The 23,846-nt window shown below is 43.5% G+C and overlaps 1 protein-coding gene and 1 non-coding gene across 4 annotated transcripts in view; both read right to left on the bottom strand.

Annotated features, from left to right (window-relative positions):
• Positions 1 to 23,846, bottom strand: part of LOC116846796 (trichohyalin-like) — a 96,842-nt gene that overhangs the window by 31,650 nt on the left and 41,346 nt on the right. For all 3 annotated transcript variants that reach the window (XM_032821089.1, XM_032821096.1, XM_032821107.1), the window contains 2 exons: positions 18,052 to 18,185; positions 17,398 to 17,491 (listed from right to left, as the gene is read on the bottom strand). In XM_032821089.1, the coding sequence (XP_032676980.1) occupies positions 17,398 to 17,491; positions 18,052 to 18,131 (174 nt within the window). In that variant the 5' untranslated portion in view covers positions 18,132 to 18,185. The remainder of the gene's footprint in view (positions 1 to 17,397; positions 17,492 to 18,051; positions 18,186 to 23,846) is intronic.
• Trnav-uac lies at positions 18,749 to 18,821 on the bottom strand. The gene has a single exon. It is a non-coding gene; the product is annotated as a tRNA-Val (tRNA).

The raw sequence follows: 23,846 nt of genomic DNA, 5'->3' as shown, positions 1-23,846 counted from the left end.
CGTTCTAATTGCCGGCTCAGCAACCCCGCGGAGATTCGCGCACGTTGCTTCAACGAAGCGAAATTCCGGCGCGATTTACGAGCGATTTTTCGCGAACGAGGAGAATCCGCGCCGCGGATTTTTCGATAGGCATGACGACGAAAACGCGATTTTCTCCGAATTCGCGAACGCGCCGTCGCGAAAAGTGATACGTCAGACTTCCCACGATCGGTTTCGCCGGATTTCAACGTGCAAATTGAAACAGAGCAGAATATGGAATGTTCGCATTCATCGCGCGTGACAGAGCGCGTTTTCTAATAACCAGGAGGCATCAAGATTTATGAGCCAAGTTTGGACGTCGCGATAGTTAATCTCGCGCTATTCGTCACTGTCGAGATGTAATGTACGCGTCGCATGCATAAATTCGAACGTGCGCGCGGCGCAGATAAAAATGTGAGAAACCTCAAATTTCACGTATCACCAAACATCACGAATGGAACATTTTTAAATTTCCCCGGAGCGTAGGTTGCGAAATAATGACCCGCTTTCATGAATTTGATATCGTTACGAATTCAAAATTAAAATGAGGAAGCAAACATACGAAGACTCGCGATGGAAGCGTTCGATTCGTGGTATGGTTGATAATTAATATTTATCGAGATCATTGGCAACTGCTCCGTCGATAATTGTTACGAAGAAAAAAGTCGCACACTGAATATATACCTTTATATTTAATTGGCTCATTTTTCTTCTAATCGCGAGTTAATATGACAGCTGTCGTTAATTAACGGGGTATACGTGTCGCTTCGTCGGATGCGTACGCCGTAATTTTTAGCTGTTAAAAGCGGTTGTTATGCGCCCTCGATGTTAAAGACCACGCGACAACGTGATTCCGCTGAGAAAGAGACGAAATCGAGGACTCGTAAAAGAAAGAAAAATCGGCCTTCCGCAGGTTGCGCCATTAGGCGCTACATTTCGCGACGAGTAATTGCGTTCGCGAGCAAATGAAGGCACGTACTTACTCGCTTTAAGGAGTTGCTGGAAGGAGGGGAAAAAGGGGAACAAGCTTCGCAACGTCGTCGCTGTACTACCGACGGCGCACTTAGTAAGATGATAGCACTTAGAGAGTCTTCAAATTTTACGGAACTTTGACAGCAGGTGGTACATCTTTTTTCAGCCGCGCCCTATCGAGGGTAATTTAAATGAAATATGAGCACGCGTAAATGTTCATTTTTCTCTTTCTCAGTTTTGACAGTTTGGTAAGCTTCCAACTTCATTCCGTCTACATTGCTTTTCAACTATTAGAGCCTATCCAGGGGAGCATTCCGATATTAACTTTCAGTACTTGAAGTGCTGTAGGTGCCGTTCCAAAATACGCTTGCAGTAAACTTTCGACGAGCTCGTGAGAGCATGTGACGTCATAGATTTTGTCGTCATATCCTGCTTTCGTTACTGCGATATCAGGCATTCGCAGTAGCAGTGCTGCGATTGTCGTTCCGTTATAGCAAAGAAAAAGCAATAGAAGTAATTTCGGAACGCATCGCCAGCACTGCTGTATGATGTTATACACTGAGAGAAAAGACTGGTAACTATAACAAACTGCATTTAGTTACAGAAATTCATTGAATCCTTAGTAACTAATACTAAATATGATAATAATTACCAAATATTTAATAGATCGGGAGCATGACGTAATTGCATTCACAGTAACATCAATTAAATAATTTAGTAATAGTTACTAAATGTTAAATATTTAATATGAAATATATTACAGTTATGAACAGATATTTGATAATTGTTATGAAATCGTTATACCCCATATAATAAAAAATTCAGTAGGTACGAGTTCTATTTTGTTACCAGTATGTTTTGTTGCAGCACAACGAAAAATTCATTCATTTGCAGCTATTATATCGTTTCAATATTTATTATTACAGATAGTTGGTTGAACCTATCAAAAATTTTGTAACTATTACAAAATCGCTTATTTTGCTCAACTATTCAATAAGTTTTATTTACCAAATATATTCTGGAAGCAAATAAATTTTACCTCTGTCAAATAAATAATTTATTTTACAGAACTAAATTAATTAATAAGTATTGCCATAGCTTTGGCCCGCTATATTTACGTTTATCATTTAGTAATAGTAACCAAATTTTGATAATATTTACTAAATTCTTCTCTCAGTGTGTTCTCAGCACTGAAAGTTAATATCGGAATGCACCTCAGATATGTCATAGACATAATATATCTAGACCAAGCGTCGAGAAATGAGGGTAAGAGGCACGTAGAAAAGGATGTATTGCGTTTTGAGACTCTGCGTTTTCTCTCATTCGCGCATTTCTGTAACACAACCTTTCTTACACATACGCTCATGCGCGAATGAGAGAGAACGCAGGGTCTTAAAACGCAATGCATCCTTTTCTACGTGCTCTTACCCCCACTCCTCAAATAAAGGCAAACGCTCGGTTTAGATATATTATTATGTCTATGAAATATGCATATTTGCATATGCATGGCATAAAACTATCTGAACCAATGAGCATTTAGCATAGAGTAGCCATATTAATTCGCTAACATTAACATGCTCATTGATCCAAACGGACTTGTGCTATGCATATGCGGCTATGCAAATCCGTCTGGTTAGGTCTTTACATGCACTGAACCTTAAAAGGTTAAAGCTCATAAAGTGACCACCGATCTCGCGGGCGGTTTTCGCGTGAATTGCTTGATTTGCGAATTTAGCCGATAGTTATTCAAGAATGATCTAACCCATAGAATTCTTGAGTTTTTGAGTTTTTTACCAAACTCCATATGTCTTTGTACACAAAACAAACAAGATTCAAGGCGCCTAAAATTAATTAAACAATAGTTTATTTTCTACTAGTTGTCATTTCTCACTAATTGCATCTCTATTCTATCCATTTCAAAGCTTGAACTTCTCAACGAATATCCTTAAGAAGAAAATCGATTGATTTGTTGAACGATTGCGGAAAACTTCACTGTTACCTACACTTTTGAAATCATGTATCAAATTTTCATTTTTACTTCAAAACGCCCATACAGCATAGATCTTGCTGCAACGTTGCAGCAGTGTTGCCGCAATGTTGCTGCAAGATCTGTGCTGTATGGGCGCATCCCATGTGATTATTTTTGCGTAACAATACTCATTCGTAAATGATATCGTTGTAAACATTATAACGGACAGGCAGATCTGGTCGCGATTCGCGTTTACGAGGAAATCGTTTGTTCGGAATCGCCGTCGGTAGTCAATATTCGCTGTTCGTTTGCCGATGGAAAGAAGGCAGTTTCACGGCGGTTTGCCGACGCCTTCGAGAGCGTCCGGTGGAATAAATAAAAAGGAAAGAGGGGAAAGGGAAACCGCAGGAACAGGATGGTAAAACGTGGGCGGATAGAGGCGCGTACGCACGCTTCGTGTTGCGAAGCCGCGCTGCTCGCTCGCGAGAATACCGGAAGGTGCGCGTCGCAAAAGCAAAGGGCGAGCGGAGCGGAGCTTGCGATGATATGGGAAACGTAAGTATGTAATGCGGCAAGTGTAAACGAGTGTAAGTACATGTGTAATTACGCGAGCGCGCGGAGCGATAACGGTGAATCCGTATGAATATTTCACGAGGGGCATGCGTTAACGCAGACATAAAAGAGAGATATTCAGCGGCGTGTATAGAAGGGACTTTGCTCCGAGTCGTGTAAGACTCGAACTCGACATGTAACTCGTTTCGATCGTTGCGCTTCATCGCATTTCGCAAAAGGCCGTGCTGGGAAAAATCCCCATGATTGTCAGAACGAAAGCGAGTTTGCTTGATGATCGTGAGGGAAACAGACCGTTACCTTTGCAAATCAGTTCTCATCCTTTGTCACTTTAACAAACACACATTGTCCGAGATACAAAGCATACTTGTTCTCGTCTATTTAGATTAATTCTGTTATGCCTCCATTGCGCAAGTGTTGCTTGGAGCAGCAAATTCAAAGTGACAAGTCGTTTATTCCGAGGTTATTCGCTGTGCCATATCAACCAACCATTTATTGCTGCCAGTACAGGTGTTTCGTTGAATTAGCAGAACTTTTTCCCCCAGTGAGAAGGCGATACTCGCGAGCGCTCCCGATGATTTCTTTTTCATTTTGTAAATTCCTTTAGCTCTCCTTTAGCCGTTCCTTACATACAACTCTCCGTTCCCATGAAGAAATTAATATTTTTCGGTCGAGACTACTTTCGAGGCTTCGAGTAAAATGCAAATTGGCTGTTCCCGAGCAAGGTTTCCTTCGCGCGACTTGAAAGATTTCCGTTCCGAGCCATTCAGTTTTTGCGAACGTCGATCGAAGCCGACTTTCATTATTTTTCACGGTGTCCCCTTACGATTCGTCGGGGTGGAAATTATTACACAAAAATACGAGAGGAGATATTATACCTTCGCGCGTTTACGAATGCAAGAGGCGTCCAATGTGTTAAATTCGATGGCGTATTTACGCGCGCGCTCGCGAGAGTGCTCGCCGAGAGCTGGGTAAGAGGAAGAGGAAAGAACGACGAGAGAGAAAGAGAAAGAGAGAGAGAGAAAGAGGCTGAAGAGAAACCTCATGTAGCCAGGAGAAAAATCTTGGTTATATTTCACGTACCGTCGAAGTGGTCGTGCATGCGCGCGAGTATTGGTGCGTGCAGTACGTACCGTTCGCGTATGTACGCGCGTGTCTCATGAGTCTCTCCCACGAAGAACACCAACCTTCCCGTGTCTCTGTCGTCCTCGCTTTCGTTTTACATCTCGGACCTTTTATCCCTTTTTCCCGGAGCCTTTCTTAATTGCTTGCGAGAGGAGAGGAGCAAAGACGAGTCTTTCTTTCTCCCTTGACTCCCTGCCCCCGCCGCGATTATCCCTCAACGCTACCTGCAGGCCGTCACCGGTCGAGCACAATGCAAAGGACAATTGGAGAGATGCACATAGCGGTTGAGAGACTTCACAATTATCGAATGAAGTGGTAAATTTACTAGGATTCAGAATGTATTTTGAATAAATTTCGCTCTTATGATGAACTTATGATAGATTTGCAGATGTGTAAAGTTATGAAACTAATAGATTATGATGCAAACTTATGAAATACTTGAAACAAGTGTGTCGAATTGTACAAAACAGGTAACATTTACTTGAAAGCAGTACATATTTTTCTGTGTATATACATTCAGCACGACTCGCAACGGGCGGAAGTAACCCGATTAGAAACTTATTCCATGGTATTGATCAGATTGATTCCAGTCTGATCTGTATACAATGATATTATTAGCTCCTAATTATTAATAACTATTAATCTTAATTGCCACCGTGTGTTATACAACCAATGCGGACCTGGATATAAAGTCACCTTATATAAGCCAAGTAACTAATTAGGACCAACCTGATCAATAGGATAGATTTCTAGTTAAGAACAATTATACGCGGGGTTTACGTAACTGCTCGTATTGCGGCACCAAAAACCTAAGGAAACGGTACAACGCGAAGAAACATTCACGAGAGATGCGCAGAGGTGTAGCCAAGCGGCTCGCTCCGGCGTGCTCCATTTTTCCCCGAGACGGAAGGAAATTGACTCTTCGGAGCGCGACGGCGACAACAAGAAACGAACGCCGTTCGTGCGGATAATCGGGTCTGGCTCGCTCGCTCGCCCGCTAATTGGCGAGTGTGTACGTACGGCATGCCGGTATGATTATCGATAGCGGAATCGCGGCACGAGCAATCGCCCGGCGTTCGTAAATATCGATGTTTGCACACTCAGATCTATGTGGTGGATCCCGTTTTGTGAGAAAAAAACAGAGAGAGAGACGGATGAGTAAGAGAGAAGGCCGTTTATTACGCACGTGGAGACGCGATTCTCATAACGATATGCTGTACCGTAGCTCTATACGCTAACGCTCAGAATGACCCGGTTGCGGCCCGAGTACTCTGCCCTGATGTATCAATTAAAGCCTTGAGACGAGGCGAGCAAGGCGGCGCGGAATATCGATGTTCAGGAAGAGAAAGAGACGCTTCGTGGGAAGCGATGCGGGATCCCGTTCGTTTCCAGTCGTGACATACTAAGAGAGAGAAAGAGAGAGAGCGAGAGAGATATTTAATAGCCTGCCACGTGTATACGCATAAACAATCTTCGGATTACACGCGACCCGGACTTCCCCCTCGAAATTGCAATCGTAGCCGACAGCGCAACCGTGGACAGCGCGAGCTGCCGGCAATAACAAGCTTGATATGCTATCGAAAGCAGGCGAGCTGTAGCGCACGCTGCGCTAAGCTTCCTTCCACGGGACGTTTGATTCGTGTCGGCCGCAGTCGGGAGAACGGCGGGACCACGTTAATTAGATTTCTCAAGTTGCAAGTGTAATACAGGAGGGATCGCGGTAACGACGCTGTGTGAAGCGGGCCTTCGCGCGAACTCGTCGTCCTCTCTCGCCGTGAACGTTCTCGCGAACGTCTTCATGTAAGGTCGCACGGTGTAAGTTGCCGAAGCGTGCGGCTTCCACGGCGGATTAGCGGGCGATGGAACAATCGCTCGAACGAGCTGCGTGCGGTTCGCGCTAATTGCAAGCGCGGCGAACAATTATTGCGCGGCACGTATAGGACGCAACAATTTCGAACGAGGGAAAGAGAGAAAGGTAAAAAGAGAAAGAAAGAGAGAGAGGCGAGACATGAGTAATTTCTAAGACGCGGGGATACAGTTAACTATCTCTCACGGGGCTTATCACGTGCCGAAGGCCAATTTCAGGTCGCGCGTCGCGCCCAACACGCGATTCGATCAGTTCCTTTTACTCTTTTCTTGAGGTAAGTTATTATCGTTTTCCTTGAAACCGGCGCAACGGTGGTGCACGGAGCAATCTCCATTTAGTTTGAGCCAAATGGTGATTATCGCTAGTTAAAACACTTTTTTTGCGAATATCCGACTATCGTGAGTCGCATGGGCTGGAGACTGATCGCGTAATGATTGAAATAAATTACTGCATTGCGGGAAAGAAATGCAGTGCTTTTTATAATAGAAACGTAATTGGATCTGCGCGAAAAATTTGTCGTTTTTTTGCCAACTCTTAGCTCTGTAGGAAGTTACTGATTTAAATATTAAAAAAAAATAGAACAAAAATAAATGCTTGAGAAAATATTTATTAGATTAATATGTGTGCGTTTTGTTTAGATTATCCATATAAAAATTATTAATACTTCAAAATTTGTCAATTTCATTTTCAATTCTACTTGATGAATACAACGAATCGAGTATTTTCTCTAAAATTCGATGCTCTTGTTGTTAATCATATCTCATGCGACACTTTGCGAGAACGTGATGCAAAACAATCGTTTCTTCGTCGAGAATAACAAATGCTGTCTCGAGACAGCCTGAGACAGTCTCGACAAGTCCAGGGTTTAGTATCTTCCCGGCGTCTGGATATCGTTACGACGAATTACAGTGAATGGAGAAGCGGCGAAGAAAATTCACGTGGACAAGTCGCGAGAGTAGTTACATTAAGATTTCTCTATCTCGACGTTCCGTAAGCGCGATCCGTGTGAGACACGCCATACTTCACTTTTCAGACAGAAGCGCGAAATTCCTCCGACACGCCTGTAACGCGCGCGCGCGTAATTTTGCACGCGTCGCGCTCGCCGTGCACGCTAAGTATCGCGCGGCTTATCGCGGATACTCAATCCGGCCGGCAACACTCCTGAAAGATACGATTCGTCACATTTCCTATCCGATCTCCCCAGCCGGGCTTATCGATGCGTTATCTCGGATGATTCCATGCTGTTGGGCCACGCGCGACTTCACCGTCAGTTTATCCGCGCTGAGACGATGAGATTACGCGTGTCTAACAGCTCGACGCAAGCCGCTGTACAACAAGCATACGTCCCGCAACACACACAGCCGCTTGCACCGCTCACGCACAAAGTTATGCGAGCCAGTTTACCGTAAGTCGTGCAAGAAATCAACACGCCTAATGGATTATGCAACGCGGCAATTTTCATGAGAGAGCGCAGCGCGAGAGGCGGTAATTGCCATATAACGGTCGATATTGATACAACTCGCGGGCTCTTACGCGGACACGATTGTTATCACTGTGTAATTGTCGGCGCGGCTTCTTTCGCCTAAGTTATGCGTCTCATGCAAACGCGAACAACACGCTCGCGCTGTTTGTTGCGTTACGACAAAATTGCTTATAAAATTAGCGGATGAGTCTGCCGGAAGTTTTTTTTACGATATACTATGATGTTTTCGACATTATATATTCTCGACCCAATATTTCGTGCACTTTATTAATGAAAATTATTTCTTAATAATAAGAACAAGTTTCTTTCGTCAAATCATACAAAATGTGCAAGTAATTTATCTCATCTGTTAATCTCATCTGAAAATGAATCGCATATCAGAAATAAGGGTATTTTCCAAACGGGAATTTTCCCCTTTTTCTGTGCACAAACTTCAGATTTGTAGAGGCTCAACGCGCTTGGCCGCTCCCCGAGAATCGATTGGGCGTAAGTGGACGCGCTTCAGACGGACGCTCGTCCTCGAGAAATCACTTAGGACGTCTGCACGCCAAAACTCTTTCGCCCGGGGCCGAAAGCCGCGTGCGTCGGCATACGTGCCGCGGATGAGCCACTGGCACGAGAGCTATATACGAAATTACGCGAGGGATTGTGATAATCACCATTTCTCGGGCCGACGTAGGGGATTCTCACGGGCATGCACACGTGTGCGCGGCTCGACGTAACATGAGCGCGTCGACCCTGAATCGGCGAGATACCGATACCCGACCGGAACGAGATCCGCTCGTTCCGACGGGATCGGGGCAACCAGCTGTATAATTTCGACGGATTTGGGCTCTCGTGAACGATAGCGGACTGCGGTGATGGAAAATGCACCCTTTTTACATGAGCGGGAAGAACAGACAGCACGGACCTCCACACGGCGGCCGATTGAAAGGTTCACGAAACTCTGCGTATCGCGATCGTTATATATTTCTGGAATATTTTGTCCTGCTGATATCTCCAGATATTTTATCTATGTATTTCGGATGTCTATGTATTGATATTTCTGTGTCACTGCCAAATGGCCAATTCATGACATTTGCAAGCTTCTGCATTATGAATGAATACGCGGTCGAATGTTATTTGGATTCAATCAGCACCATCCAAATTTGCGGCGTGAAATTACGTTACTGACGTAGAATTTAATTTTGACGGGGATACACGCGCGTTTTAACGCGAAAACAAACGATATAGTGTCATTTGTTGCACATGACTGAACCTCAATAGCTTTCAATGTCCTTCGAAGTTTTACTCATCATTATTTCCCAATCGGTCATCGCTTCGCGCTGACGTACGTTGCACCTGAATTATGTTTATACTAATTATTTAAAAGCTTTATATCAAATATGATTTCAATTAGCGTAATCATAATCATTGACTGCATTCAGCAGAGAAAGCTGCTCTCCAGTTGTTGTGAATTCGTGGATCTGATTGATGTGTGCTCTTAATCTTGGCTGAATTTAAGGGCGTACATCAATCAGATTTGCGAGTTTTGCAACAGTTGCAAAATAGTTCTCTCTAGTAAACCATTAATACTAAAATTGTACTTCTATACACAATTCTTGTATTTAACTACCAGAAGCAGTCATACTGCTGCTCTGAGGTCCTTGCTGGCGACAAAGTTAAAGTACGAAGAAGTTCCGTGTTGAGGTTAACTTATTTCCGTTTGTATTGCTATCTAAGCCATAACACCGTCGTGAACACATTGTGCTTCTGGGTTATCCGATTCCATGTGTAAACATTGGCCAACGACGTCGAAACGCGCGACGGAAATTAATGGCCTCGACCGAAGCTCTCTGATTGCAATTTCGAAATTGGGGCACTTGAAATCGGACGAAGTACTAACTCGGATTCGAGTTACGCTATCTCGAAATGGGGGATTATCGGAAACCCCAGCGGAACGCATTCGTTTATTCTTAACACATCAACTCAGAGCTGCTGCCTGCGTTCGTGAAGGCGACGTAAACTTTTAACGATATTAATGTTTGTTGGCGCGGTTAACTTTTGAAGTTAAATCCAATTTTATGCAATTATATAGTTAAATAAGGAGAAACAATATTAAGCTAACACGTCGCTCGAGTTGAACAACGTGGTCTCTCGCCGATCAATGTATATTTGCGTTAAATTATTCATGTGTTGCGCGTAGTCTGATGTATTCTATTACTTTTTATATCTACAATCTCGCGATTGTGTCTCACGATCGTGGCCTCTCTTTTGCGGTTCGCGCAGTTCGAATTTCCCGAAAGAAAACATAAAACGCGCAGTTTATCCCGCGAGAAACCTTAATTAGCGCCGCGCCGCGGGAAAAGCAAAATAATGCCGCACTCATAAATAACTGAACGTTGTTATCACGGCACTCATGTTGGAAATTTGCAGGACACGGAATTCCTGATCAACTTGCCTAATAGCGCGGGCAACAAACGGATTGCGTGCGAGGTGGTTGATATATTCGATAATGGATATTTGATGGCTCTTCAAGAGAGATTCGACGACGACAGGCGTAATTATTGACATGACGGCCGACTCGTTAATAAGACCGACCGATTTCGCAAAACCCGAGACGAAATTACAGTCACTCGTGTCATGATGGCCTTCATGCCTAACGGGACATGTCAATCTTTTGGCCAATCCCGCAGGATCACTTCCGAGCTTCCTTCCTGCTTGAGATTCAATCTCTCGCGGAGAAACGAAAATGTCGTTTCACGCGAAAGTTGCGTCAGCATGAATCACGACGGTCGACATCAGGCGTCTTCGTCGTGTCGCGATATCTGGTAAAGAATCACGAAGAAAGAAGACTCTCTCTTTCTCTCTGGTGAGGAAACAACGAAATCCTTCAACGTTGCTCGAGTTTCGAAATCTCGTTGTAGAATTCACAAGCGCGTCCGACGGTACTGCAATTAACCGAGTACGTTAACTGAGGAGTCGAGAGTTCGACAATCGGGATTCACGAGAGGGATCGTCGAGGGAATTCTTCGCGAGTTGATTAATCCGCTAATTGAAATGCAATCGTTACCGTGATCCGCGACGGAGCACGCGGAGGCCGATCGATCGACAGTAATTGCGGAGGCTATGTAAATACGACAGAGCTTAATTGGGACATATCATCTGAGAGACAACGTGGTCGGAAGTAAATCCACTATGAGGCATTCTCGCTCTTGTTCAGCAGTAATATTTGCCGCGCGTTATTGCACGTACAACTCGCCGCAGAAACACGTAGTGTTGCGCGTATTACGGATACTCGCGGGAAGGATAACGGAAACGTGAGCGTGAGTAGAGAGAAAGAGAAAAGAGGGAGGAGAGAGGCGAACGTCGTTTTCAACAATCCGATCGTTGCCTGTGCAGCTTGGGTTTCTTGTTCTTGCCGCGAGATGAAGTTCGCGCGAACGTACGTCGCGTACACGAGCGATGTGAGGAAACCTCATCCTCCTCCTCGTGGATGTAAGTAATTCGAAAGTCCAGCACGGCGCAAAAGCACTGGCGGCGTGGGCGAGTGCTCCGTCGTGAATGCATGATAGAACAACAACCCGTATGGACGTGCACAGCGACCGCGCGAGAGCTCAACGTGGTTAATCGAAGCGATTAAAACCGGTCTCGCGCGCGCATCGCCAAGGGTCATCCTCGCGCTCATAGGCAACGCTGCGAGGGGAGCACGAAAAAGGGTGCGTTTACAATCCCTTCGAGATATCAGGGGACGAGAAAGGTCAATTATAAGTCGACATTCTATTAATTGAACCTTTATCGTTCATATTCCAAAGTTCAGCAAAATCGTCATAGCTGTTATAATTGCAAGAAAAGGTTAGATTCGCATATTGAGGGAGAGAATAAGAGAGAAGGAATGAGTGAGTAAGTGAGTGAGTGAGTGAGTGAGTGAGTGAGTGAGTGAGTGAGTGAGTGAGTGAGTGAGTGAGTGAGTGAGTGAGAGAGAGAGAATGTGAAAAGAGGAATCTGTCGGTAGCTGCGATCGCTTTAGTTAATCGTCGTGGGTGGTAAGACAAGTGTTGCGGCCGGGTAGGTGATACCGTGGCGGGTGAGGGTGTAATCGTTTTACCGAGGATACGCGGAGCTTCCAGCCTTGCGAGACCCGGAAGAGACGAGATGCTGCCGGAGTGATACTGGATACGCCACTTCGCAGGCTGCGATTAGCGGCGATCCAGCGGCCGCGAACTCGAGTCTGATCCTTATCACAGTGCCGATCGTCTCGAAGGCCTCTTTACCTGCCGTTCTATTACGGGCTTCGGAGACGTGAAATAGTAGGAGCGCCGGCGAGCGCATCTCGCTTTCGATGCAGTTTGACGGTAGGTGGGCGCGAGAGAACATCGCGCAACGAAGCGAGCAATGCACTACTCTCATCGATGCCGCAATATGCGAGAAGCGTGTGAGATACTTCGCGATTAGCGCTCGACGGGTAAATGCGTTTACGACTGCGGAGGTGAATATCTCACCTGAGATCGGAAAGGCGCGATAAGGGCGCCGCGGAAAAATGCACTTCTTCCTATGCGGCCTCACTGGAAATATTCCCTATAATCTTGATCAGGTTGATCCCAATCATTTAGCAGGTCCTAATAAGTCATATAATTACCAGCATGGCAATCAGAACATTATTAATAACTGTTAAGGATTAATAATTAGGTCCTTATTAATAACACCACCTTATATACAAATCAAGTCTTACTTATTAATAATACCACCTTATATACAAATCTGATTGGGATCAATCTGACCAGGAGATAAATTTCTAGTCGAGTATGTATCCAAAAATTGACAAAACTTCGTTGCTTTAGTTGTCACAAGTGTAATATTTATATGAAGACTTGTGGGATGCATTAAGATTCGCAGGAAATATCGCTAGAAAATTTCAAAATTTCAAAATTGAAACGTAAATTTCAATAATTATTATATTTCCGGATTATAAATTTATTTTTTTCGCGATTTTTCACAACGTTAATCTAGATTAATTCGAATCGTAGTCCACTTTTTGATATCACGCGCTGTCGTCACGGAGCTTGTACTTTAACAGTTTGTCCATAAGAAATTAAATATTACGAAATATTATATAAAAAAAGAAATAGAAAACAAAATATATAAAATGATATACGGCAGAAGTCAGCAGATACATTAGAAGTGTTATGTGAGACTAATAATTCGAAGATCGAAATTCGCAACGTAACGTACACTACACAGCCAAACGCGTAAATCTCTCGTTGAGCATCAAAAGTTACATCATTCCGTGCACGAACGCTACCCGCAAACTGACCTCGCTGACTTTTACTGGCGCGACGTGAGAACCAGTTTGGATTTCGGGATTCACAATGGCAAAATAATAATTTCTAATTATAAAAATAAGCAGAAGAGAGAAATGCTAGGTAGCCGTTACGTAATATCATGGTTCACTCGTAAAATTCTGACATTAATGCGGCCAACTCTGCGATTTTATTCGCGAGAATCGGGAATCGTAGATCAAAATACGTGTCGAGATTAGAAATGCCTGATAATAAGTTTGAGTATGAGTACAATTGCAAAAATTGATAATCTATAAAGACGCATAGCGATGTAATTACCGTAAAAAGTGCGTCTAATCGTATGGGAAGAGTATCGCTTTTACGAACGATAATTTATCGGAAAATAATCTGCAAGTGTGGTAAATTGTAAAATTTTTATTTTACAAATTTTTAAACGAAATTTCTCGACACGAAATCTTCATTCACACTGAGAGAAAAATACTTGAAAATTTATCTGTGTGTGATATAAAGTTTCACAGAAGTAAACTTTATATTCCACAAATCTCAGTATTCAAGTACTTTTCTCTCAGTATGGATTAAGATTTAAGATAGATCGCTTCGCTTGGAAATTCGTGAAATAAGAGTTTTGCAAATTATCATATTCTTTCTCAATATGCAAGGACCAGATATTCATATATAAATCACCCTTGCGGAAACAGCATTGAACGCTCGCTAATCGATCGGCTAATCTTAACGATACACTGTTGTGATGTAATAAACGATCCTCAACAATCGCAGGTGTTGAACGTATTGTGACTTTTTACTCTTTCAACTTCCTTCGCCGGTTACGAAACCTCAGATCCGAGATATCTGTCTTCAATGCTGCGGTGGTTCGGCAGAACACAGAACCGTCGTCGTCGTTGGTTGATATCGTCGCTTCCACCGGCGATCCGCTGGTCTTCATAAATCAACGCGGGGTAGTACGTAAGGGATAATGACGAGGAACGAAGACGATGATGAAGAGTCTACGGGGAAGCGTCTGAACGTTACGACCGACGGGACGACTGATACAGCAGGTGATCGTGAATTTACGGCGCGCGATAGTATCGAAATGGAAAGTAACAGAGCGCGTTTAGCAGCGCGGAAAATTTCACGATCCAACTCGGGATTCAAACGGCGATTGGCAAAATTGAACGGCAACGGGAAAATTGAACTGTCAATTGCGACAAGATGATCGCACTGTCGCGACGCATTGGGAGTTCGATAAGAATTTGGCGAACGTGAATCGAGAAGCAGGAAGCTAAGGGTCGCGTCGACTATGGGATTTCGCGGAGAATGAGAGAACGGAGGGATGCGCGCGTGCTTATGAATCGATAACAGGAACATGCGGTAGAGATAAGGACGAAGACGATGATGGAGATCCGACGCGGGAGCGTTTGAGCGATACGGCCGCCGCTGAACAGGTAATAGAGAATTTATCGACCGCGATGCTATCGAGAAGGAAAGTTATGGCCTGCTCTTAGAATCAGGGAGTGTTTATGGATATTGATCGTATCGCGATGCATTCTAGATTCAACCTTCGCGCGAGACAGTTTCCGGATGCTGACTCTGATTGAAGAGGAAGCCAGTGAGTTTATTTGCAATTGGACGTCTGTGAAAATTACAAATCTCGGCAACGAGATCTTAAATCACGATAACTGCTTTTCTCGATTTTATATCGAATGAAGCACGGGCGGAAAGAAAAGTTTGGACCTATTAACGTGAACTTTGTGGTTGTAACGAACAAGCCAAACGCGTTTTGCTTGAAGGAAACGAAATTTATGGTTCTCAGAACTTCTCTTTGCAAAGAGAGTACATTATAAAGAGAAATATTAAATTTCTCTAGAACTCTTACAAACAAATTTGGGTCACGAGAACCCCATTAGAAATTTTGTGCTCTTCAATCAAAACGGTTCGTTAAAACCAATCTTCACTTTAATACATCCAGACCTTTCTCTCTGTGCGTGATTTTCTTCCTGATTAACCCCTGAAGCTCGATAGTCCCCGTACTTCGCGTCTCTGTCAGCGCATTACAACGAGTACTCAGCGCTTTTACGAGAGCGATATGATAGTGTAGAGAGATTGCGACGGAATGCCGTAAACCCAGGACTGCAGTGATTAGGCGATCGATGAATCACGAAGACCACGTGATCTTAGGTCTGACGCATCTCCCATTCGTCGTATTTACAATCGATCGTAATTGCGAAGTACAACGCGACGTCGAAGCTGAGATGACGATAAGCGCAAGAAGCGTCGTAGAAGAGAAAGAGAGGGAAAGAGAGAAAGAGAGCATCGGGACGAGATAATGGTATTGTCCAGCGATAATTCGTCGAATGTCCCTGTCCGTTCATTATGTACGATTGTGACTACGAAATAACGACGACGAGCGAATTACTCCTAATGCCTCGGCGGCACGTGGCGTAACGATCGGTGATTTTCCGCCTACGATGATTGGAAGTGTACGAGGACCTAATATATTCAGCACGATAAAATATTTGCGTAGAAGGGACGCTAAGGATTAAATGATAATCCATAGGAATACGAACGATAATATACCCTCCGACATCTAATGATCAATTCACGTCAATATTTTATGCGCGAAGTTACGCATGATACAATTTAAATGTGTTAATACAGTTTACTAATTAGATCGATCCTCTTCGCACGAAATTACAATTTTATAATTGCGCGGCCGGAAACGAAAATGAGTTCAAATAAGGATTCGCGTTTTTCCCACTTTTCTTAAAGTTTCACGGGAGATTTGCAGGATTAATGTAGAAACAAACTTCCCAGTTAAGTCAACACGCATATCGCGTGTCTAAATCACACATCGCAAAAAATCAAACACGAAGAGTCTTTAATAAGTCCTTTGTATCGTCATAACGCGCGTAAAATTTACATGACAATTCTTATTCAATGGCGGCGTTGCATTGTTTTGACGTCGCGCGCCATTAAATCCTCGTTGAATAATGATGGCACCGGGTAATGCAGTAAAACCAGGCTTGATGGAAGCCGCGGCTGCTTCCTTGAGTTCGTGAGGAAGTTAAAAAAATCGCTAAAAACTCTATCGCGAATTGCAAAGTACTGCCGCAGCATTAATATTAAAATTGCAGCTACCATAATGATGTGAAAAAAGAAGATATATATATAATGAGAAGTTTTCGTTACATTTTTAGCATCGACTAGATTTCATAAAGTCTTTTTGCCTGTGAGTAAAAAAAGATTGCTTTGAAGAAAAAGCAATCGATCTGTCAATTTGTGTATGGAGAAAATATCGTGACAAAAATCACAAGAACATTTTCGTAATTTTATCATACAGAATTATGACTGAAATCACTATACAATGATTTTTCAAATGTTATGCACGTTTGACTTTTTGCACTGAGAAAAAAATAGTTGATCTAACCAAAATTATAGTTACTTTTGATCTTAGTCATATTTTTGTTTATTCTAATATGAAAATGGTAGTAGCAATATGCACATAAAATCATTATCACTAACATTATAATAAAATTTAATAAAAAAATTATAATAAAATTTAATAAAATATAATAAAATTTAATAAAAAAATAGTTTTCTCTTGACCATAATTTATAATAATTATTTCTATGTGATTATAATTGCAAATGCTAAACATTCCTTTCTCAGTGCACTATAAAATTATTGCAATCACTTGAACTATTTTTTTTTATTTATATCAGACAGATTGTCATATTTACTTTTTATTATTCTACTTATTTCTTTTCAGTATAATTCCAGCTTATTCCAGCTTAGCGAAATACATTGCAAAAAAAATATAATCTTGACGCAACTTTTGTTACAATATTTCCTCTGTGTAGCCGAAATGAAATCTCGGTATCCACGTTGACGACGCTCTCTTCGCGGAGTGTATACTTTCAACGAATCTCTGAAAAAGGCGCTTCTGCTCGAATTTTTTCGATTTTCATTAGGGTCGATCTGGAGATTGACTCCCAACATCCACGTCGGCCGTACGAGTTGCGACGTATCGACATAAAAAGCACGTGCACTCACGCGCTCTAGCCACGCACAATCATGCTCAAGTGACGCTAATACGGGAGAAATTCACAAGGCTTACCAACGAAACGGATCGCTGCTGAAGCTTGAGACCCAAATCCTCTTTTTCGTCCCCGCAATCGGTCGTATAGAATAGCACGCTCTTCTTGGATCCCCTGAAATCAACCCTCGTTAGTGTCCCCGACGGATAAGAGGCGCGCGGCGGGGCCTGGTGCCTTATAGCTCTAAGCCCAGTTTACGTGACACGAAGGCGAGCCGGGATTCCGGGTATAATCTGATTAGCCGGAGGCCATAATTCGATCGATAATCCGATCGGACATCCTCTCACGACACAGTGTCGAGCGGCAGTGCCGCGGTGCTAACGATTTAGAAAAGGGCTAGAAGGAGTACGGACTGGTCAGAGAGTGGCTCGCCGCGCTCGTGTTACGCGTGTGGCAACGTCATACAAAGCTCCTTTCTTTCTAATTCCTTTTCCTTTTTAATTCTCACTTCTTCCTCGTGACTAATCCTGGTCGTAGTGAGGCGCGGAAACGCGAGTCGATGGAAACGACCACCGGCCGTGCGGTCGCGGCGGTCGTTCTCAAATTGTACTCCTCAATTACGAGCTATAAATCAACGCGCGATCAGCGGCCAGCCTGTCGCGGCTGATTAAAGTCACGGGTCGGCGGTACTGCGCAAGTCTAGTAAATGCGGCCGGCACTTATGATAATCGTACCTGAGCGCCTTCCCATTCCGGTTGAAGGGCTGATGTTCGACGAGCACGGGCGAATCCGCGTAGCACCGGCTCTCGCTCATAGCGACGACTACGGCATCGCAGCTCTTCCCAATCGGTCCACGTCACGTTGACATCTGCAATGAGAAGAACGGTTGTGTCACTATCGGCTGGCACAGTGCTTTTCCCGCTATAGAACTCGCTCCATCTGTATGAAAGACGGACATATTCAAATGGATCAGGAGGAAGTTACCTTCGTAAAGACGAAGTGCCGAATAATCGGTTGGAATAGGAAGCCATTTCAATGTGTTTAATAATAACAACGTGACAATCACTTTTATTTATCTCTTGATTTATATTTATTTAATAAGTAATAATAACTAGTGTGAGTCTTATTCCCGCAAGGAATTTGTTCTTTGAGTCATCCATTATGCTTTACGCGTGTGAAGACGGATTGAAACGTCAAGAAACTTAAGAGAAATTGAGAAATTGCGAAAAATTGAGTCTAATTTCAATAAAATACTTGCATCTCTAACCATATGTGTGTATGTGTGTGCTAGGTGAGAAAATTTAATCCTTCTTTCGTTCGTCAGCTGATATCAAACATTTGATTGTTTACATTTTCGCGCGCCAGACCTCACGTATACGACCTTGGGCGCACGAGTCTGAAGGTTACACAGGCAGGTCAAAAAAAAAAAAATGGTTCCGGCCGGGATCGAACTGGCGACCTTCTGCGTGTAAAGCAGACGTGATAACCGCTACACCACGGAACCGTTGTGATGACCATCGTCGAGCCAGTACATCGGCTGAGACACGTAAAACGATCCGATATGCACGGGCTGTGATATTCGAGTCCTCTCCGCGTCGATCGCTCGAGTGGACCCATGGACACATGACCCACGCAGCGATCTTCACTCCAACGGCCTCGATCGCTCTATTTGCACGCGCTCCATTCCACGCTTCGTCGGGATCTCGACACGAGGCTCGCTTCGAATGCGACGAGAGGCGCCAGGGCGGTTCCTCGCCATATGCAGCCCACGCGAGTCGCGATCGGCTCGATGGACGAGAGTGTTAATCTGCGTCCATGTGCCATGCGATGCGACCTCCATCGATGTGTCATTCTATGCGAATTGCGCGGGCAAGTGATAAAAATGCTAGTTTCACGCGCGGACACTCGATGCGGAATGCGAAACAGTGATGATAGAACCGTCTCTCTGGCAATTCGATCGCCTCGTATCGAAGCTTCCTCGTATGAATTCATCAACGCTCCATGGACACAAACCGAGGCAATGTTATTAGCAACATGCAACTCGCAAAAATAAATGGTCCTCCGTCGTGGATGAAAGTTTTATTTAGAATTTTGTTGATTTTTGTAAAAATCTCAGTCTTTTTCAAACATTATTCCACACCGTAGGATGGTATAGTATCCCTTTGGAATCCGAAAGGACGCGATTAAAACTGCCTTCGGGCAGAACAAGGTAAATCCGGAGCTGAAATGACCACATCGGAAACGTAAAAGCGACGATAATCACACAGAAAAAAGATTTGGTTGAATTAACCAAATATCTGGTCGAATATAAACGATCCAAAAATTTCGATTGAAGTAATCCGAATTCCGTTTAAGTCAACCAAAAATCTTGTTAACTTAAGCAGAATTCGGGTTACTTCAATCGGAATTTCTGAATCGTTCGTATTCGACCAGATATTTGGTTAATTCAACCAAACCTTTTTTCCCGTACATCAACTCGAAAACTTCATTCATTTCATTATCTTTCCTCGGGGGATCTTCGCATTGAAAATATCAAATAAATTCCTTTCACTTAAATCCTCGAGGTACAGAAACTAATTGAATCGTCCTAATTGAAAGCCATACGTGCATCCAAAGTATGAAACAATTTTGTTCTGATGGAATCTATTCTCATAGATGCTACGACTTTTTCTGGAATCAAATAGAAGAATCGATACCATTTTGCGTAATTGGAGATTCCACAGAAATTGAGATCCTCTCAAATCGAACGCTAAGGATCTCATTACGCTCTCGAACGTAGGAAAGCTCGCAGATATCGCATGATGCGTCTCGAAATTCATCTCAAGACGTCTAAAGGCGATAGAGGAGCATCGAGGGGAGAGAAGCCTCTTTAATCGTCACTTTTCACGTCGCAATTACGCTCTTCTCGAGCTTTTCTCTCCAGCCACATCTTTCTCCACGCTTCTCAAAGCGCGACTGATTAAACAAAGAACGAGTCGCGCTTAATTCCGCCAACACTCGGCTGGTACTTCGACTAGGTTTGTCCATCTCTTCCTTTATCCATCGTTAACGATAAACTCATGATGGGAACGAGCGAGAAGAGGTATAGGACGAGCGAGGCCATGCGCAATGCGAATTACAATTTCGCGTACAGTGCCTCGTAAAGGAAAATCTCTTGGCAGCATTGCCCATTAGGAAACGCGTCGGGGGTACCGCGTACCGAACAAGGCCTTACCGAGGAGCGATATTCGTAAATGTATTAAGCAACCGTGCACAATGGCCGACCAATTTGCATAAGTTATGCACGAGAAAGTTCATTCCTCCGCCCACGGCGGCGATCCATATGTCTATGTGTGTGCGTGTGTGTGTATACGCACGCTCATATATAGGCGCGAACATACGACGCATTGCGTGAGCACGGGTCGAGAGACTCGTTGCGGTCGACGCATAATCAGATGCACCGCGCAGTTTGAGGCGAAAGCACTTGAAAAGTGCGCAGGGTCGATTGTGTTTTTTGTGCGCTATGTCGGAAATTTCGCCAAGTCTTTCGCTCTCTCTCTCTCTCTCTCTTGAAAGCTTGCATCCTATAATTAGACTCAACAATGGAAGACAGGTCGCGAAAGATGTAAGATAAAAGTGCCTGCTTGGACACGCTAGTAACACCGATACCCAACTCTGGACGTTCTTATTTTGTTGTGGTCTTTAAATATGAATATTTAAAAACTTTTACAATATAGAATGTGTATATATATATATATATATATATATATATATATATATATATATATAGTCTATATTGAATTCTCTATTGAGTATCCGTATATTCTACACGCGTTAAAAGTTTATATATTTGTATTTAAAAACCAGAACAATAAAAATGTCCAGAGTTAGGTTCAAAGTATTATTAGCTTTGATACTTTTAGCTTAACTAAATGAAGCGAGATGAACGTAGGAGAGAATTTACTTTGGAGAAAATTACGACAGCTGAGATAAAAAATAAAATATTTGTCTCTTTAGAAATGTCACAAATGGAGTTTATGATTTTTTAATTAAGAGAAAAGATACGAGATATTATTCCCGCGGGAAATTTATTCTTCGAAATGTCCATTATCCTTTGTGCATGTTAAAATTTTGAGGACAGACTGTGAGAAAAATTGAGACTAATTTTAAGAATAAAATATTCACATCTCCGGCCATATGCATGAGAAATTATTATTCTACGTCTCCTTTCGTCATCTCAATTAATATTAATTACAAGCGCAAATACACAGTGAAATATTTTCTAACGAGATCCGGCTGAAATGCACCTCGTGATAAAATCGCGAGAGTTTCTCGTAGACTTGGAGAAACGAAGAACCGATCGCGGGGGAATTCAAGACGATTGTACGGTACGGGAGATTCGAACACGCGATTATTGAAAAATTACGGCGAAATTCCTCCGGTGTAAAAGCTCGATGTCGGTTTTTGCGGATTCCGCCGTTCATTGCCATATTTATATGAAGCGTACAAAGCGAGACACGAGAAGCCCCGTACGGAAAAAATAGCGTAATGACGCACGCGTCGGAGGCGCGGCGCGGCGTCGCACGATGCGTAGCGTAACGTGACGTAATTCGTTATCGTTACACGGCGGAATGCGGGGCGATAACAGATTAATAAATCGCGTGGCTTCGACAATAGCCGATGTGATATCAAGTGTTACCTCTCTATTGTCTGTGCACGCTCTTCGACGCATTGAATTGCAGGACACGATATATAACGAAGTTCATTACGCAACAACGGTAACACAATTTGTTTTAATTTATTCCTCCGTATTCCGCATACATTATCAACAACAAATGATCCGACGTTTCCTCGTGATCGCGCTCGTGTTATCGTTATATACGTGCATAGATATCGCGTATAGATACCTCTCTCTTTCTCTCTCTCTCTTTAAAACGAGACTAATTGCGAGCACATCTACCGGCAAGCAGGCCTTGACCCGTGTGTGCGTGCATAATGACAAAAATACATCCCCCGGGGGAAACATCAATAGAAACACGATAATGGCCGTATGTTACACATCGATGGCATGTACGGCTTTATAGGTTTGAACAACCGGCCGCAACGTGTTTCACGCTGTCGCGCGTTGCTTTCAAATAATAACGCTGCGACCGCGCGAGTGGACGAACAACCACGCCCGCCATCACTCTGCGCTCGAACGGAGTGACATGTCTCGTGAAAATTCCAATCGACGCACACCGTGCGCCCGTATATCGAATGATTTTTGCCGCGAGCAACTTCCCCGTTCTCTTCTCCTCTTGAAACTCGTCGATCGCGCACAGCGAGCGATAACTTGACGTTTCCAGATGTTTCCAGAGAAAACCCGTTTCAAATATCCGAGTTTCACCGTATCAGTGTCAAATTTTTAATAACAACGCAACAGATGCTTCCCCTCGGCTACTTGAAATATTTTCACGGCTTTCTTTCATTTTTCTTCGGGCGAGGCAGGCGAGTTTGCATAACGCAGTGGAGCAAATCTGCGTACAAACGCAAAACACTTTGAAACACGTCTCGTTAGAAGCAACAGCGAGTAATTGCATGAATAAACGTTCGCGCGCGTGCTGCTCTTCATTCTGGCGCGTTACACGCGTAAATTCCTATGAAATTGCAATTTCTATAAAAACACACCGTTGAAGCTGAGGTTACAACCGTGGCGGGAACAATAGCCAGACACTGCTCTGCGTCGGTGGCTCGAGAGACTGATACGGGCGGAATATTTATGTCGTCACACGGGCGTAAACACGCGTCACAGACGTGTATACGTTATAAAGGGCGCTCGAGAGAAAGGGTGGATTATACCTGGCCGCGAGCCGTGACGGAGTCATGACGACCACAGCTGTACGTCAGGTGTCTGACGCGGTGGTGCGACCACCAAGCCGAAACTTCGTCAGACGATGCATATCTCTCGGGATTTCCGAATGCAACGGATCTCAAATGCGATGTTCGTCCGTTGAAAGTCCTATAAAGATTAAGAGATATCGACTCGATCTTTCTGTCCCCCATCCTCTCTCACTCTCTCACCCAATCGTTGTCATTAAAAGCGACACTTTGATGTACGGAAAAGTACCCTAGCTATAAATAAAATCATGAAGATATTTTCACACGACGGTGAATGAATTTGCCACACGAACACGCGATGACAATCACTGCACGAGGAATCGTAATAGAACGTTTGAGTTATTCTCTCCCTCTAACCTTTATTGAAAAAAAAAAAATAATTCACTCAACAAATGTTTTCCACCGAAATTTTGCTCCGACTGTTTTGTGCTCTGAAAAATTCGCGCAACGAGAAACGCAAAAGGGAAGCGCTTACCGAGCATAATGATTACAGATGTATGTACACATATCTCGTATATTAAAGGATTAAGTTTAGCAACGGTTAGCGCAGTTCGCCATTCTTCAAGACAACCAACATTAATCTCGACCTCGCACCTGAAAGTTGCGTCTACGGTGATAAATGCACGCAGTCGTATGTAAATTCCAGTGCAAGATTCCTACGTAGACTGTCGTG

Source organism: Odontomachus brunneus, unplaced genomic scaffold (assembly GCF_010583005.1).
Source record: "Odontomachus brunneus isolate Ranch 3 - 2012 unplaced genomic scaffold, Obru_v1 Obru_scaffold_004, whole genome shotgun sequence".
Taxonomy (NCBI): Eukaryota; Metazoa; Arthropoda; class Insecta; order Hymenoptera; family Formicidae; genus Odontomachus; species Odontomachus brunneus.
Note: the sequence above shows the minus strand (reverse complement) of the source record. Positions and strands in the feature narration are given on the sequence as shown.